The sequence below is a fragment of the Myotis nattereri genome, assembly GCF_964212035.1.
Source record: "Myotis nattereri genome assembly, chromosome: 7".
Lineage (NCBI taxonomy): Eukaryota > Metazoa > Chordata > Mammalia > Chiroptera > Vespertilionidae > Myotis > Myotis nattereri.
In genome coordinates, this window is record NC_138082.1 from 32,804,978 (window position 1) to 32,820,725 (window position 15,748).

At 47.1% G+C, this 15,748-nt stretch overlaps 1 protein-coding gene across 1 annotated transcript in view; it reads left to right on the forward strand.

Moving 5' to 3' along the window:
- Positions 1–15,748, forward strand: part of TRPM8 (transient receptor potential cation channel subfamily M member 8) — a gene marked incomplete at both ends in the record, with an annotated part of 50,108 nt that overhangs the window by 22,759 nt on the left and 11,601 nt on the right. Inside the window, 6 exons of the mRNA XM_081096332.1 lie at positions 328–440; positions 762–978; positions 5,717–5,808; positions 8,786–8,927; positions 10,291–10,462; positions 10,744–10,921. Coding sequence (XP_080952458.1) covers positions 328–440; positions 762–978; positions 5,717–5,808; positions 8,786–8,927; positions 10,291–10,462; positions 10,744–10,921 — 914 coding nt within the window. The remainder of the gene's footprint in view (positions 1–327; positions 441–761; positions 979–5,716; positions 5,809–8,785; positions 8,928–10,290; positions 10,463–10,743; positions 10,922–15,748) is intronic.

Here is a 15,748-nt window from a genome sequence, read left to right on the forward strand (position 1 = left end):
TGCCTGGGTCCCTGCATCCCTAACCAGGAGTGTGATGATGGGCAGGTTATACAAGCTCTCAGGGCCTTGGTTCCTCACCTGGGAAATGGGAAGGATTTGTTTAACCGTGAAATAATTCTCGCCATACAGAACCCATGTAAGGACAGGATCGAAAATTAAACAGTTTCAAATTGTGGTCATAGCCCCTTAGGACTCAGGTAACTGATATACACGGAGAAGAACCCTATTTACTTGGGGCGGTGCGAGGGCCGGTAAGAAAGGTTGGGTACCATCCTGCATGTCATAGCATTAATAAGGACCCCTGTCCTTGTCTTTGTTCCCCTGTAGAATTTCCTTTCCAAACAATGGTATGGGGAGATCTCCCGAGACACCAAGAACTGGAAGATTATCCTGTGTCTATTTATCATACCCTTGGTTGGCTGTGGCTTTGTATCATTTAGGTATGAAACCAAGACACATGTGTATGTGTGTGCGTGTGCGTGTGCGCGATCCCATGTAAAGGACTGTAAGGCCTGGAACTTAGGATGTTCACTCTGCCACCTACAATTAGGTCTGGGATCATCTCTTCCTTTCCCTGGGTTTGATATTAAACAGGTGGAGGTGGGGCCATGTCTCCACTCTCGTAGGCAGAATTGAGATTTGTTAACCATGAAGTGCCAAGGGCTGACGCTTGGCCGGTCCATCTCAGGGCAGCCTGACCCCCCGCCCCTGCCGTGGGTCTGTGTTTGCGAGGACAGTGATGATGCTCTCATGCTGTCCAGGAAGAAGCCGGTGGACAGGCACCGGAAGCTCCTGTGGTACTACGTGGCCTTCTTCACCTCCCCCTTCGTGGTCTTCTCCTGGAACGTGATCTTCTACATCGCCTTCCTCCTGCTCTTCGCCTATGTGCTGCTCATGGATTTCCACTCGGTGCCACACTTGCCCGAGTTGGTCCTCTACGCGCTGGTCTTTGTCCTGTTCTGCGATGAAGTGAGACAGGTAGGACAGCCCCACATGGGGCACCTCTCCCTCCCTCGGAGCGGGGGGGGGGGGGCAGTATCTTCCTCATGCCCAAGAGGAGCAGAAGTTGCTTCTGAAGTTCCAAAGTCATTATTTTCCCCCAAATAATGTGCGGTAGCCCATGGACTTTTCAGCCTCGCAGCACTCCAGTGAGGTCTCTGAGTGCCAGTGCGCTCTTTGCTCCCTAACTGATGTTCATGGATGAGGAATTCCTCAGTGTCGAGAGTGGATCCAAAGAGCACATTGACCTTGGGCTTAAACCATGCCCATAACCAGGAGCTGTCTGTGCTCTGGCTGTCGCCAGGGGAGGCAGTGGGATGAGTCGCAGGGGAGTGGGAGGGCTTTCCAGCTGAGCATCTTAATGCTCTGTGTGTCCAAGGGACATACTGGAAAGTCATAGGAGTCCCTGTGGACTGCAGCGACTTTGTGTGAATTATTCATGGTGATTTTCTGCAGTTTCCTGAGATCTGCATTCTCCACCACTGAATCCAAAACCTTAGCCTAGGACTGGCATGGAGTAGGCACTCAGCTCCTAATTATTGAATAAATAAATATCGATGGTGAAGGGTGGTGCTGTCCCTAAACCATTATTAAAAGTGACTCCAGAAAATCTGGTCAGACTTAGCAGTTTACAGATTATGAGAACTGCCGGAGTAGTCCCTTTTCTTGTCCCTTCTGAGTCTAAACCTAACATCATATGCATTCGACACGTATGGCCTATGTGCCTACAGCATATGAGACACTATGCCCCATGCTTCAAGAGATTTGGAAGGATGGAAAATGCTGTTCTCGACCTCACAGAGTCACTGCCTAGTAAAGAAATCTTAAATTGGTTTCAACTAACATGTCAACTCTGATAGACGTTTTTATGTGACTTGTAGTTGTCCTGGAAAGACTCTAAGGCTCTGTCTGTTCTTAGTAGGCGGGGGTGGGTGGGTGAGGAGTGGGTGTCTTGATCAGTTAGTGATGTCTGCATGGGTTTGACAGATGGGAAGAGTCCTGCTTTCCCTTGCCCAGTAGGGTGAAGTGCAGGTGAGGGACGGAGACAAGGTGGAGGTGGAGAAAGAAGAAGGTAAATGACACAAGTCAGTGTAGAGCACGGCAAGATTATCAGGCTTTATGTCTACCAGAAAGCTCCCTACCCTCCCCCGCACCAAGGACAGGGCCTGCTGACGTGCAGAAGATTTCGGTGATCTCAAATCAGCTTCATGGGTTGACTTAGGGGGTCACAGCTCAGTCCAGCTTGTCCGCTCAGGCCACCAGCCTGCTCGGGCCACCATGACATAGCACCACCAGCTGCGTGCTTACAACAGAAGCTCACTGTCTTATTTCTGGAAGCCTGGAGTTCAAGATCAAGTTGTCGGCAGGGCTAGTTCCTTGGGAGGGCAGCAAGGGAAATCTGGGTGTGCTGCAGTCTTTGTGATTCCTTGACTTGTAGAGGTGTCACCTGAACTGTGTCCTCAGGCTCACAGAGCATCCTCCCTGTGTGCATGTCTGTGTCCAAATTTTCCCTTGTCACAGGGACACCCAAATCTGAGGCCCATTCCATTCCTGCCCCTCACTCATGCTCCCAACATTTCTCCACTAGTCTTGTTCCTGACCCTGCCTCCCCCGTGACATTAAGACACTGAAGCCACTGTCAAAGTCCAGGCACTGTTTGCTTCCTCCAGGCATTTGAAGAAGCCATGAGGTCTGGAGAGAAGACAGATTCCAGGTTGCTTTGTAGTACAGATCTTGGCCTGGATGGAAGATGCAGGGAGACCCATATCATTCATGCATTCTTTTAGCCAATATTTATCGAGCACCAGGCACTGTTCTAGAGACTTGGATACAGCAATGAAGCAACAGACATCTCTGTCCTTCCGGAGCTTTCTACCAGTTAGAGATGATTGGCAGGGTCCTCTCTGGGAGGATAGGCAGGGTCAAGGGGAGGAGGGCAACCCTAAAAGAGAGAGTCTTACACTTACTGGGAGGTTGGCCCAAGGGACTGGTAACAGTAAAATGTGTCCTTAAGTCACAAACATCTCTATACAAATTCAGAACATTTAACTGCTCAGTCACTTATCAGGTCATGCAGGAAGGAGACTCAGGATAGGTGTGTTTTTCTGGGAGAAGAGCCCTGGCAGGTGTGTGAAGTGGTGCCCAAGAGAGGGACACTGGGTGGGAGCAGATGGTGGGCAGGTGGAGGAACCTCGGGGAGGGAAGTGGGCTGTTTAGGTGCTGGGTAAGCATGCACTTCCCAGTCATTCCCAGGTCCTGCGAGGGGCGAGGGAATGAGGCCCCCAGGGTCTGGCTGAACCCCAGCTATCCTGTCTACCTTCAGATTGGGTGATGTTTGATATGGAGGGTGATTAATGAGGACCTATAACTTTGTCCAAGTGTTTCTTCTCTTTCTTTTTATGAGTGGCATTTGAATGGGTCAGCGTCCATTCAGCAATACTGTGTGTTAAGGCGATGGTGTGGGACAGGAGTGTGGATTCAAGGGCAGCCCTGTCCTTTGAGGACAGTTCTGGTTTAGTGGTCTGTGAGGGAGTCTGCAGAACACAGCCTGGAAGATGCTTGTCAAGAAAGGAATCCGCCACTGGGGGTCGCTGTTTCTCTTCTGTCTTCAGGCTCCTGCAGTGGGAATCCTCAATTTGATTGGAGCCCTCTAACAGTTCTGCCGGCCTGGTGCAGCCTTACTTAACCTCACTGGCACTTGTTAGAAAAACCAAAACCAAGCAGGATGTTACTGTTTTAGATTGTGTCTGGTTGTCAGACAATGTGCTCTTTAGTGTATCCCCATATCCCCTCCCCCAGGGGCAGATGATGCTATGCTAAATTGGAATTTTTAACCAAGGCAGTCAATACGCTCCAATACAGTCATTAAATAACTCTTGGGTCCACTAAACAGATTGTGGTTCTTCATTTAAAGTAAGTCCCATCGTCTCTTTGTGGAGCACACTGTGCAATCCTGAGGCCCTTTGAATCCCCAAATCATGAAAGATATGAAGAAATATGGCCCCAGTACTTTATGAATGTAGCCCATATCTGGCATTCCATTCAGAAAAGAGGCCTCTGTTTATTTTTTAAAAAATGTTTTCTCACTGGGGTGGTGCCTCCAAACCCCAAAACTGATCTACTTCGGGTTTCTTCCAGCTCGCAGGCCAGGCTTCTGGGACTCTCATGGGCAGAGGCTGAGCTGGGCTGGGGCAGCTGGGTTGCCCACCTGCCCCGGGGCCAGGGTTTCCCAGGGGAAGCAGTGCTACAGGTGGGGCCTGTCCTAACCACTCTCTTCTTGCAAATGTTTCTGGGTGGGTGGAGGTCAGTGTCATTGAGACCACCCAAATGGGTGGTTAGAGGTCTGGATGTGATTTCTGAGCCTACAAGTTCAGTGAAACGAGGTCACACTGGAGCTGCTCAAACCTGGGAGATTTTTCTATCTCCTTGGTGCTAGATTTCACGATGCGCTTACCTCCTCTGTACTGGAGTGTTGCTGTTTGCATTTATAAATGAATGCAAGGAAATGCTTCTTGAAAAACCAATGATGCTTTTTTAATCCCTCCAAGTCTAGGGTTGCTGGATCCCTGTGTGACCTACTAGTAAAGAAGCTGGGTGATGTCCAGAGAGGAATCTAAGATTCAGACTCCTGAGACTGCCACTTGCTTGCCGTCTGCCCTTGGGCAAGTTCCTTAGCTCACCCCCACCCCCACCCCTCAGATCTTGGTTTCAGCTGCAAAACAGGAAATATAATATCTGAATATCAGACAGACCTATCTTGGTGAGATCACTCAGTAAGACTGAAAAGTACCCTGTTCCATTGAGGACACTGCTTTCCTGCCTTCTAGTGGTTTCCTTATCTGAGCTCCCTTGGGGCTTTGGTCTTGCCTCCCCGTCGGTCTTTATCAGGTTTCATTTTAAACATATTTAATCTGTCCTTCCCACGGCTCGTGGCTTCCTTGAGACTCAGCACTGCACCTCATGCCCTGCCTCTGCGTCCGGGAGCCCAGCATAAGTGTGTGGAGCCCCGTGGGCTTTCAAATCATGTTTTGAGTAGATGGTGGAATGAAGGGTCAAAGGACCACCATGTCCTGGATTGCAGAGGGACTGGCCAGATGCAGCCTCCTGAAGGACAGTCCTGTCCCTCTCCATCCCCGGGTGGTCCAAGAAGCCAGGACCGGTCCATACCAGTCATGCTGAAAGGATCAGGGAGGCACACACTGTTCCTATCACTTATTTCTGTGGCCACAGCTGTCCTCAGAGATGCCACATAGAGCACATTTGTGCAATTTTTTTTTAAAAGGTTCCTTTGTATCAAGATGTTTTATTAGTACATGTTAGAAAATTCTTACAATAAATACACGGATCTGCAATGCTGACAATATGGAGAACACCCTCTAGAGTTGTGCAGGGCACAGCCTACACCATGGTACTCGGTGGACGGGGATCCCACGTCTGCCCCCACGGGCTGTGCTCACTCTCTGCACATTTATTTTCAAGAACTGTGAGGATACAGGATTCCCTTCTGGTGAGTTCATCAGCAGCACTTGTATAACAGAGCAGCAAGCATGCAACTCACTTCTGGTCCCCCTGGATCAGCATGAGGCACATGCCAGGCTCACCCAGCACATCACTGGCTCCAAAGGAGCTTGAAAAAATGTGTGGCCGTGAGCTAATCTGGAAGCAGTGATGTTTCCACGCCGCTCACGTCCTCTCTCTGTCCCTTTCTGCACTGCAGTGGTACATGAATGGGATGAATTATTTTACCGACCTGTGGAACGTTTTGGACACGCTTGGCCTTTTTTATTTCATCGCAGGAATTGCATTTCGGTAAGTAGTCCTCACTGTTTTCCCAGTTTCAGGTGGGTTGGGCTTCTCTTGGAAGAAAGGGTAAAGGAAAGATCTTTGACATTCAAGCCCAAGATAAGCCAGTTCCCCACCCGTCAGAGGTGGTTCCAGAAGGCCACTGTCCCTGCTTCCCGGAGGCACAGTGCTAGTGTAGAGCTGTCTCTCCCTTCCCCTCCTGGTGACCTGTAATTGAAAGGGACTCTTCCTGGTTTTTCACTGTGTGCTCACAGAACTTGGGGGGGAGATAATTAGAAATTGAGAAGAGTAGAAAGTGATGAGGATCTTAAATATCACACAGTGTTTTCATTTGAGGCCATACAATCTTCCAAAATGCCCTCAATTTCAACTTGCATGCTGGTTATGGAGCCTGCCCTCCTCGCTACAAGTGTATTTCCAATCTAAAAGCAATCACACTAGAAAAACCAATCTAAAATTATGGTCACAGGCAAAAAGCAATGTGCAATCCGAGGGATAGAGAAAAAATTGGGGTCCACCCAGCACCACGGCTCGCGTTGCCTGTGCCCGCGTCCACCCAGGCCTGCCCTCCCCACATAGCTTAGGTGGACTCCGGGTTCTGTTTGAGCAGCACACAATGTCCCTTTGCAGAGGAGCCTGATGATCCATATTTGTACCCCAGAATGAGGTGTTTACAGTGAATGCTCGATCTGTCATTTGCAGGGAGTAAAAACTCAATTTCCTCATCCAGGAAACTCCCTTTCTGCTTAGGTTAAGAGCCCCCAATTTTTTTTTTTTTTTTTTACAATATACAAAATAAATCTATTACCAGATTGTAGACACAAAATAATTAGCCATTTACATGCAATAAACATTAGTATTTCAAGAAAAATATTTTAAATATAATAATATTACCAAAACTGTACTAGCATAGTATAATACAGCCGTGGGCAAACTATGGCCCACGGGCCGGATCTGGCCCATTTGAAATGAATAAAACTAAAAAAAAAAAAAAAAAAAAAAAAAAGACCGTACCCTTTTATGTAATGATGTTTACTTTGAATTTATATTAGTTCACACAAACACTCCATCCATGCTTTTGTTCCGGCCCTCCGGTCCAGTTTAAGAACCCATTGTGGCCCTCGAGTCAAAAAGTTTGCCCACCCCTGGTATAATATCACAAAAGTTGTAGGAAATATTAAAAATTTGCAAGTAATAGGAATTCTTCTACTATATTCTAAAATATTTTTTTCCTCTGGCTTTATTTTTGTTCATCAGTTTATGTTATTCATTATATTCCACAAATGAGTGAGATCATGTGATATTTATCTTTCTCTGACTGGCTTATTTCACTTAGCTTAATGCTCTCCAGGGCCATCCATGCTGTTGCAAATGGTAAGAGTTCCTCCTTTTTTACAGCAGAGTCATATTCCATTGTGTAGATGTACCACAATTTTCTAATCCACTCATCTGCTGATGGGCACTTAGGCTGTTTCCAAATCTTAGCTATTGTAAATTGTGTTGCTATGAACATAGGGGTGCATATATCCTTTCTGATTGGTGTTTCTGATTTATTGGGATATATTCCTAGAAGTGGGATCACTGGGTCAAATGGGAGTTCCATTTTTAATTTTTTGAGGAACTCCCTACTGTTTTCCACAGTGGCTGCACCAGTCTGCATTCCCACCAGCAGTGCAGTAGAGTTCCTTTTTCTCTGTGCAGTAGAGTTCCTTTTTCTCCGCATCCTCTCCAGCAGTTGTCGTTTGTTGATTTGTTGATGATAGCCATTCTGACAGGTGTGAGATGGTACCCCATTGTCATTTTTATTTGCATCTCTCAGATGATTAGTGACTTTCGGCATGTTTTCATATGTCTCTTGGCCTTCTGCATGTCCTCTTTCAAAAAGTGTCTATTTAGGTCCTTTGCCCATTTTTTGATTGGGTTATTTATCTTCCTTTTGTTAAGTTGTATGAGTTCCCTGTAAATTTTGGAGAGTAAACCCTTATTGGAGATAACATTGGCAAGTATGTTCTCCCAAGCAGTGGGCTTTTTTGTTGTTTTGTTGATGGTTTCTTTTGTTGTGCAGGAGCTTTTTATTTTGATGTAGTCCCATTTGTTTATTTTCTCCTTAGTTTCCATTGTCCTAGGTGCTGTATCAGTAAAGATATTGCTACGACATATATCTGATATTTTGCTACCTATGGATTCTTCTAAGATTTTTATAGTTTCCTGTCTTAGTTTAAGTCCTTTATCCATTTTGAGTTTATTTTTATGTATGGTGTAAGTTGGTGGTCTAGTTTCATTATTTTGCATGTATCTGTCCAATTTTCCCAACACCATTTATTGAAGAGACTATCTTGATTTCATTGTATGCTCTTGCCTCCTTTGTCAAATATTAATTGAGCATAATGGCTTGGGTCGATTTCTGGGTTCTCTGTTCAGTTCCATTGGTCTATATGTCTGTTCTTGTGCCAGTACCAGGCAGTTTTGAGAACAGTAAGGGCCCAACATTTGAAGTACAATTGGTTGGACATGATTTCTAGGGCATTTCAGCTAGAAAGTGCGTATGGCTTTCAATTCACCCATTAGCGAGCAAGGAGCGAATCCAGTGATCGGGTGCGAATGAGGTGAGTTTCGTTAAGGGAAACCTGGCAGGATCAGGTCCCAGGTAGTTCGGCTGGAGCGGGGATTGGGATCCTTGAGCCAGGAAGGTAGCAATGCTGTGATTGGGCTCCGGTAATAGTAACTGAGGATGAAGGACTGGAATGGCTGGGACCTCTAAATGTTCTGTTCTATGTGACGTCTTTGCCTCTGCTGGGGCCCCTGAGGGCAGAAGACCATGGTGTTTGTCTTCAGTGACTGACAGGTGGGTGGAATCCATGGTCTGTCTCTACTTTCAGTACCCCCGACTCTCAGCTGCTTCTTCATGTTTGGTTATTTTTAAAAACAAAGCTTTGAAATGTCTTGTCAGTATCTCACAAATGCTGTTCCCCTTCTGCCACAGGCTCCACTCTTCCAACAAAGCCTCTCTGTATTCCGGACGAGTCATTTTTTGCCTGGATTATATTATATTCACTCTAAGGTTGATCCACATTTTTACTGTCAGCAGAAATTTAGGACCCAAGATTATAATGCTGCAGAGGATGGTAAGCATGGAGGATATCTGTGGTTGCCAGTGTTCTTGCTGGAGTTCCTTTCATTGTTGATAGGAGGATTTTGTCCAAGAGTGACTACTGCATCTCACAGTCAGGAAGGTTTGCTTTCTTTGATGTGTTTGCATCAGGGACTTCTTCCGGGTTGCAATTGAACAAAAGATGATGGTTAGGAGCGAACAGTACAATTCAGTGAGTTGCTAATGAAGATATCAGTTTAGGTGTACACTCCACCAAGCACTTTCATTTGAGTCTTCATAATTCACTAAGAGCACAGGCAGGATCGGGACTGTTATATCCATCCCATAGATGCGGACAGCAGTCTAGGAGGTTATTTTGTTTGTCTGGAGACATGCAGGGAGCGAGAAGCGCAGTAAGGGTTGAAACGTCTATCTGATAGCCATGTAGTGTAGGTGGAGTGCAAGCACCAAAGAGCCCTTTCATAATGCTGCAGAGAGGGAGCCACGCAAGGCGACGTGGCTTTCCGAAGCCAGTTTTCCAGATGACCCAGACCTCTCCTGCTTCTGTCTGCAAATCAGATGGGCATTGGGATGAGCTCATCCTGAGTTTCCTTTCCAACACGGAGGTTCTTTGAGTCTGTGGTTTTAATTCAAAGCATATCTAAGATATCAAGTCACCATGAAGTCATAATATGGGTGCAAAAACTTCAAAAAAATCAAAGTGTGCACTCTTGTTTAATAAGGATAGCGTTGGTTTTTCTCAGAAAACAAACCCAAAAAACGAAGGTGATAATTTAAGGTTTTAATGAGCATGGGAATCATGAGAGATAGAGAAGGGCTTCAAAGTTGGGTTTCTCCTTTGCTCACAAGCTGGTCCTTCACCCAGAAAGCTTCTGCTGCTGAGTTGGTTTGGAGACCTACCAACAAAAATTTAATTCTGGAAAATAGATGTCCCCAGACCCAAAGGATATGATGGCCATTTAAAAAAAATTATATATATATATATATATATATATATATATATATATATATATATATATTATTATTATTATTACTGATTTTAGAGAGAGGAAGGGAGAGGGAGAGAAATAGAAACATCAATGATGAGAGAGAATCATTGATCGGCTGCCTCGTGCACACCCCACACTGGGGATTGAGCCCACAACCCAGTCATGTACCCTGACTGAGAATTGAACCGTGACTTCCTGGTTCCTAGGTGAATGCTCAACCACTGAGCCACGCCAGCCGGGTGATGATGGCCGTTTTTAAAATCAGCGAGCAAATGCTGGGTGACTTAATCCCCTAGGCCCCTAAACCTCTGCTCTCTCCATGGTCAGCTGAGCAGACCCACCACCCGGGCACCATCCTGACTCAGTTCTGATGTCTTCCCCTGACAGCTGATCGACGTGTTCTTCTTCCTGTTCCTCTTTGCTGTGTGGATGATGGCCTTCGGCGTGGCCAGGCAAGGGATCCTCCGGCAAAATGAGCATCGCTGGAGGTGGATCTTCCGCTCGGTCATCTATGAACCCTACCTGGCCATGTTTGGCCAGGTGCCCAGTGATGTGGATGGTGAGCCTGACTTGGCCTGGGTGGGCCCAGCTGAGAGGAGGCTGTTGCTTCCAGAGCCAGGGCTCCCCATTCTGACCCTTGGGGCTGTTTTGGAAGCACATGGCCTGAGTTGGGCCAACACTAGGGAGTGAACACCACCCTCAGAAGCTTTGCTTTGCTCCTGAACAGAATTTTATGTCCACCTTAGTGCCCAATACATGGTAGAGACCATATCATCTTGTGTCCCCTGGGCTGGCCCCTCCAGGGGTCCTCACGTTACCTTCTGGTTTCCACATCCTCAGGAACCACGTATGACTTTTCCCATTGCACATTCACTGGGAACGAGTCCAAGCCACTGTGCGTGGAGCTGGACGAGCACAACCTACCACGGTTCCCTGAGTGGATCACCATCCCGCTCGTGTGCATCTACATGCTGTCCACCAACATCCTGCTGGTCAACCTGCTGGTCGCCATGTTCGGGTGCGTGTCACTCAGGCGGTCGCTGGAGTCTGTGCCACGAGGGCCCGTGCCGGGGATAGAGGCTGGAGGAACTGGGAGCAGAGCAGAGAAGGCCATCCTTGGGGAGCTTGTGGAAGAGCCATAGGGGACAGGCTGTCTAAAGGGGGTGGGGCCTCAAAGAGACTATATTAAAAATACAGGGTGTCCCTATTAGCTGTGCTGGAAGTTTATTTGACACCAAAGACCAGCCCCTGTAACGGCCTCCAGGACATCCAGACTCCACAGTTAGCATCCGGTTCGTCATCTCCCTGAGCACCCGGTGTTGGCACAATGGGGACAGAACCTAGTTCGGCTCATCTCCAGCGTTCTTGTTCTCCATGGAACTCAGCCGCATGGATTCTAGGGCTATAACAACTCAGCCTTTATTTAGTTGCTGCTCTAAGAATTTCCTTTTCAATACAAATAAAAGGAGTCAGGAGAGTGGCTCTCCTTTGCGGCTTCTGTCTAACGAAGCTGAGGGAGGATGTGATGGTGACTGCAAAATATTTTCATTGCATTTGGCAATTCTTCTTCATACATTTAGAAACTCATGGTTTTCATTTGCCCTTCCTCTTTCGTAGGAGAGTTTCAGAGTCCCATGTGGTAGTTTCAGAGGGAGTCCCTTGGTTTTATGTTGTGGCTTTAAGGGAGGTAGTCATTTTGAGTACCTGGCACAGACAGGCAGTTTAGCAACAGAATGCAAATTTAAAATTATTTGTTAAGCTTTGAGGGGGAAGAGAAACCCTTGGTGGGGGCTGGGTGGGGACATGTGCCTCTGGGGACCTACCTGGCAGTGAGGGGTTACCTGGCTTTTCTGTGGGCAGGGAAGTCCTCCGCCAGCACAGCCTCTGCACTGATGCTTCTGAAAGGTCAATGCTCTGCTTGAACTTGTAAAAGGGTTTCAGTATTTCCCCATAGAGTTCAGGGTAAATTTCAAGCTCCTTAGCTCCCCCTGCTCAGGCCATGTGTGACCCGGCCTTCAAACACACCTTTAGGCTCAACCCCTACCATCTGTCCTGGGCAGGCACCCAGGTGTCTGTCTTGAGCAGGGTGCTCTGTCATGCCTGATGCTTTTGTACATGCTGGCCTCTCTGCCAGGGCAACCTATCCCGTTGTGACCCCCTCCTGCCCCGCTCCTGCTGGCCCTTTAAGGAGCCAAGTGGCATCCTTTGCCTGAGTGATCCCAGTGCCCTCCCCACTCTGTGTAGAGACTCCCTGGGCCCCTTGCACAGTGACAGCCTTCTCTCCTCCCTGACAGTAGCTCTGCAGGAGGAGCGCGTGCCTGGCTCAGCACCTGGCACTTTGTGGGTTTGTTCGCTGAATGAAAGGAGCAGGTTCTTTTCAATGTTTGGTTCATTATTTGGTTATTGTTGGGACCTGAGCTGCCGGGGCTGTTGTTTAGTGAGTGCTTGACAGGCCAGCAAGGGACTCACCGCATAGATGTGTAATATCTGTTCTGTGCCTGGTGCCGGGGCCACGAATGTCATGTGGCCATTGGTCCCATGTGAACTTAAAGAGGGCATGTGCGACCCCCTCTCTGCCCCAATCTGCCGGCCAGGGAAGGATGAGGAAGGCGGATGCCTGTGTGGCTCACAGGAACTTAGTCCATGATGCTAGGCAGGGGGTCCCCACATCTGCGCCTGCAGAGACTGGTGGCAGGTGATGGGTGATTCTGTGTCCACATGTGGGCGGAAAAGGGATCACCAGTTCCTAAACTTGAAGCAAGAGAGGGAGGAAGTGGGCTGCTTAGGGTCCTGTTTTAGTGATAACATCCTGTCAGCTGTCACATCCAACACCAGACAGTCCCTGTAAAGCCCACCACTAATACCATCTCCACAGACATGAAACAAGCAGATGGCGGCTCCCAAGGCAGAGGTCTCTGCGATCCACGATTCAGCGAGTCTCAGTGAGGCACAGAGCAGATGATGACTTGGCTGTCCCAAGTCTGTGTGTTGTGACCTGCTCACAAAAGCTACTCTCGCTGCCCCTGGCACATTTGTGACCCATTATCTGTATTACAATCATGAAATGGTAGCATTTGGAGCCCAGCCTGTCATTTTCAGGTCGCGGACATGCTCAGCGACTGTGGCCTGGGCCACGGGGCTGTCTGGCTTGCCTGTGTCCATTCGAGGCTCGACCGCAGGTCCCCTGCCCATGAGCCCAGGCTGTTGGGCTGTACCCCACTGTCGCCCCATTCACTGTTCACTGCTTAAGTGTGACAACTTGGGGACACTGTCTTCCTTGGGGGGGCCTCCCAGACCAGTCCCGGGTTAAACCAGCACCTTTCCTCTGTTAATTCTTGTCTGGAAACTTGAGAGGCACCGGAGCAGTCCCCTTGCCATCCTTGGGCTAAAAGGTCGGAACACAGGGTCTAACAGCTATGATAGGTGTTCTGGGCTTAGTCTGCCTGCCAATGCCCTGCGCTGTGACCCCTGTCTGGCACCACATCAAATATTTATGTACAGGCTTAATCATACACAATGGCCACCTTAGGAACGATAACGTAAAGGCACGGTTGGGAATTTAACGCAGTGTCAGAGTGCTCTCTAGATGGTGTTCCACGGAGAAAGGAAATGGGGCAAACATCTGTGATAATTCTACATTAAAGTGATCGATCACAGGCCCTGTGTGGCTTATCAGAGACACGAAGTGACGTTAAGGTCAGTAAATGACTCAGCCCAGAGACATGGCGCTTACGGGCGCTGTGTTCTGGAGAGAAATCCACGCCAGGCATTTCTGAGAAAGACTTGGCAAACATGCTCCAATCTAGGATAATATCTCAGGATAAAAAATATTTTTAATCTTAGGAATAATACATGTTCATTATGAAGATGCAGAAAAGTAGAAAGAAAAGAAAAGAATCTCCGGTATAGCAATCTAAAGGAGGGTATTGAAATGGGGTGAAAAAAGATAAAAGAAGATCAGATCCTTACACTAGGAGCAGTGGCTAATATTTATTGACCCATTCTCATGTTAGGCACACCCAGGTGCTCACATGTGCAACCTCATTGAATTATTAACCATTTTAGTGTAGGTGTGGCTCTGTTATCATTTATGAATGAGGACCTAGATACAGAGAGAGATTTGTTCTGCTGGTAAAGGAGGAGATGAGCTCGGGCTAGTAATATAATATAATGTAATATAATATAATATAATATAATATAATATAATATAATATAAATGCAGCATAAAAAGGCTATTACACAGCACTGTGGTGCACGGAGGACAGAGTGATTGACTGTGACTGACTTTGGGGGTGGGGCTAGGAGCAGCAGCAGCAGCAGAGGTGACATTTGCCCAGCGGACCCCAGGAGCCCAGAGCCTGGCCGGGGAGGGAGAAATGGGGAGACTAAGGTTGCCTGTGGAGAATGGACAACCTCAATGGCGGGCAGGGAGGCAGGTACTAGGTTATAGAGTGTCTTTTATGCCAGGTTACAGGGTTGGAACATTTTCCTATAGATGAAGAGAGATTTGATGGGTCTTGACACAGGCCTATGGCAACACCTTAGCTGTGTTATCTGGTAGCAATCTACCAAATCGAGTTAGCGCTTCAACAGTCAGTGCAACAAAATCTCTGGTTGTGTCTTACAGCTGATTTTGAACCTGAGACATGGGGAGCATTGTAACTCATGCCCCTGGGGTATTGTGAGGGTGCAAGAAGCTAGGGTCACCAGGGTCATGGGCAGTGCTGGCTGGAGACTGCTGGCGTGTGGGCGAGGAATCACGAACAGAAATTGTATGCAATCTGAGAAAAGCCTCAGGAGGGTTTACCTGATGGAAGTCCATCAGGCAAGTTTCTTGAATTTCAATTTCTTCTAAAATTCAGCCATTGTTTTAGCATCTACTTTTTTCTTTGTAATTTTTTTGCAGACGTTTCATTCTGGTCTGTTGATCAAGCTTTCTATTTTGGTCTTTACTACCAAATGGCTTTAATTACTGCTTTAAAAATCATTTTAGCATCTGTTGTACAAGTCCCCTCATTATTCTTATTCAAACTTTCCTGGCTTTTCTTGTACATTTAATCATATGGAGGCGCCTAAGTCTCATCTTCTGAAATCCTTTTTTCCTTCAAAAAAAAAAAAATCTTGTGAATTTTATTGTCATGATGTTAACTTTGTAGAATCATTTAGGAGAAGGAAGCTGGCATTTTTTTAAAAATGCGGTGTCTCCATTTATTCACTTATGTGCAGTTTCTCCATGAAGTTTTATTCACATGGATCTGGCAGATTTTTGTTACTTTTTTTCTAGCCATTTGTTGTGAGCAAGATATGTTTTTCTAATACACATATATTTTAATTACCACTTTTTGAAGACTATTTAAGTTGTGCTTATTTATTTCGGAACAAGTCTCCTTACTAAATCCTTTTTATTCTCTTTTCTTTTTACCCTGCCATGGAAGCTTCCTCCTCTTTCTTCTTTATTAAGCTTTTTTTCCTAATCAGAAGAGGGTGCTGAATGTTGCCAGAAGACTCTGGCAACGATTGAAATAATATTTTTCCTTTTGATCTGTGACGGGTTATGAAAATGATGAATCATGTGCATGTTCTCAGTATTTAGTCACCCTCTGTTCCTTGGTCACTCAGCGTGCTGCTGGGTTTCATTTAGGCACAGGCTATCCGAATCCCAAACATTTGTTATCTCTCGGTAACGTTTTCAGTGTCAGCTTCTGAAAGCTTGTCTCTCTGTGGGCCCCTGCGTCCTCCTCCTCTCCTGCTCGAGGAGGGTGCTCATGTGGTCGTAGGAGATGGAGCGTGGTTACCACCAAAACCTCCCGCCAGCCCAGCCTGGGAGCTGAGGCCACGATGTCAC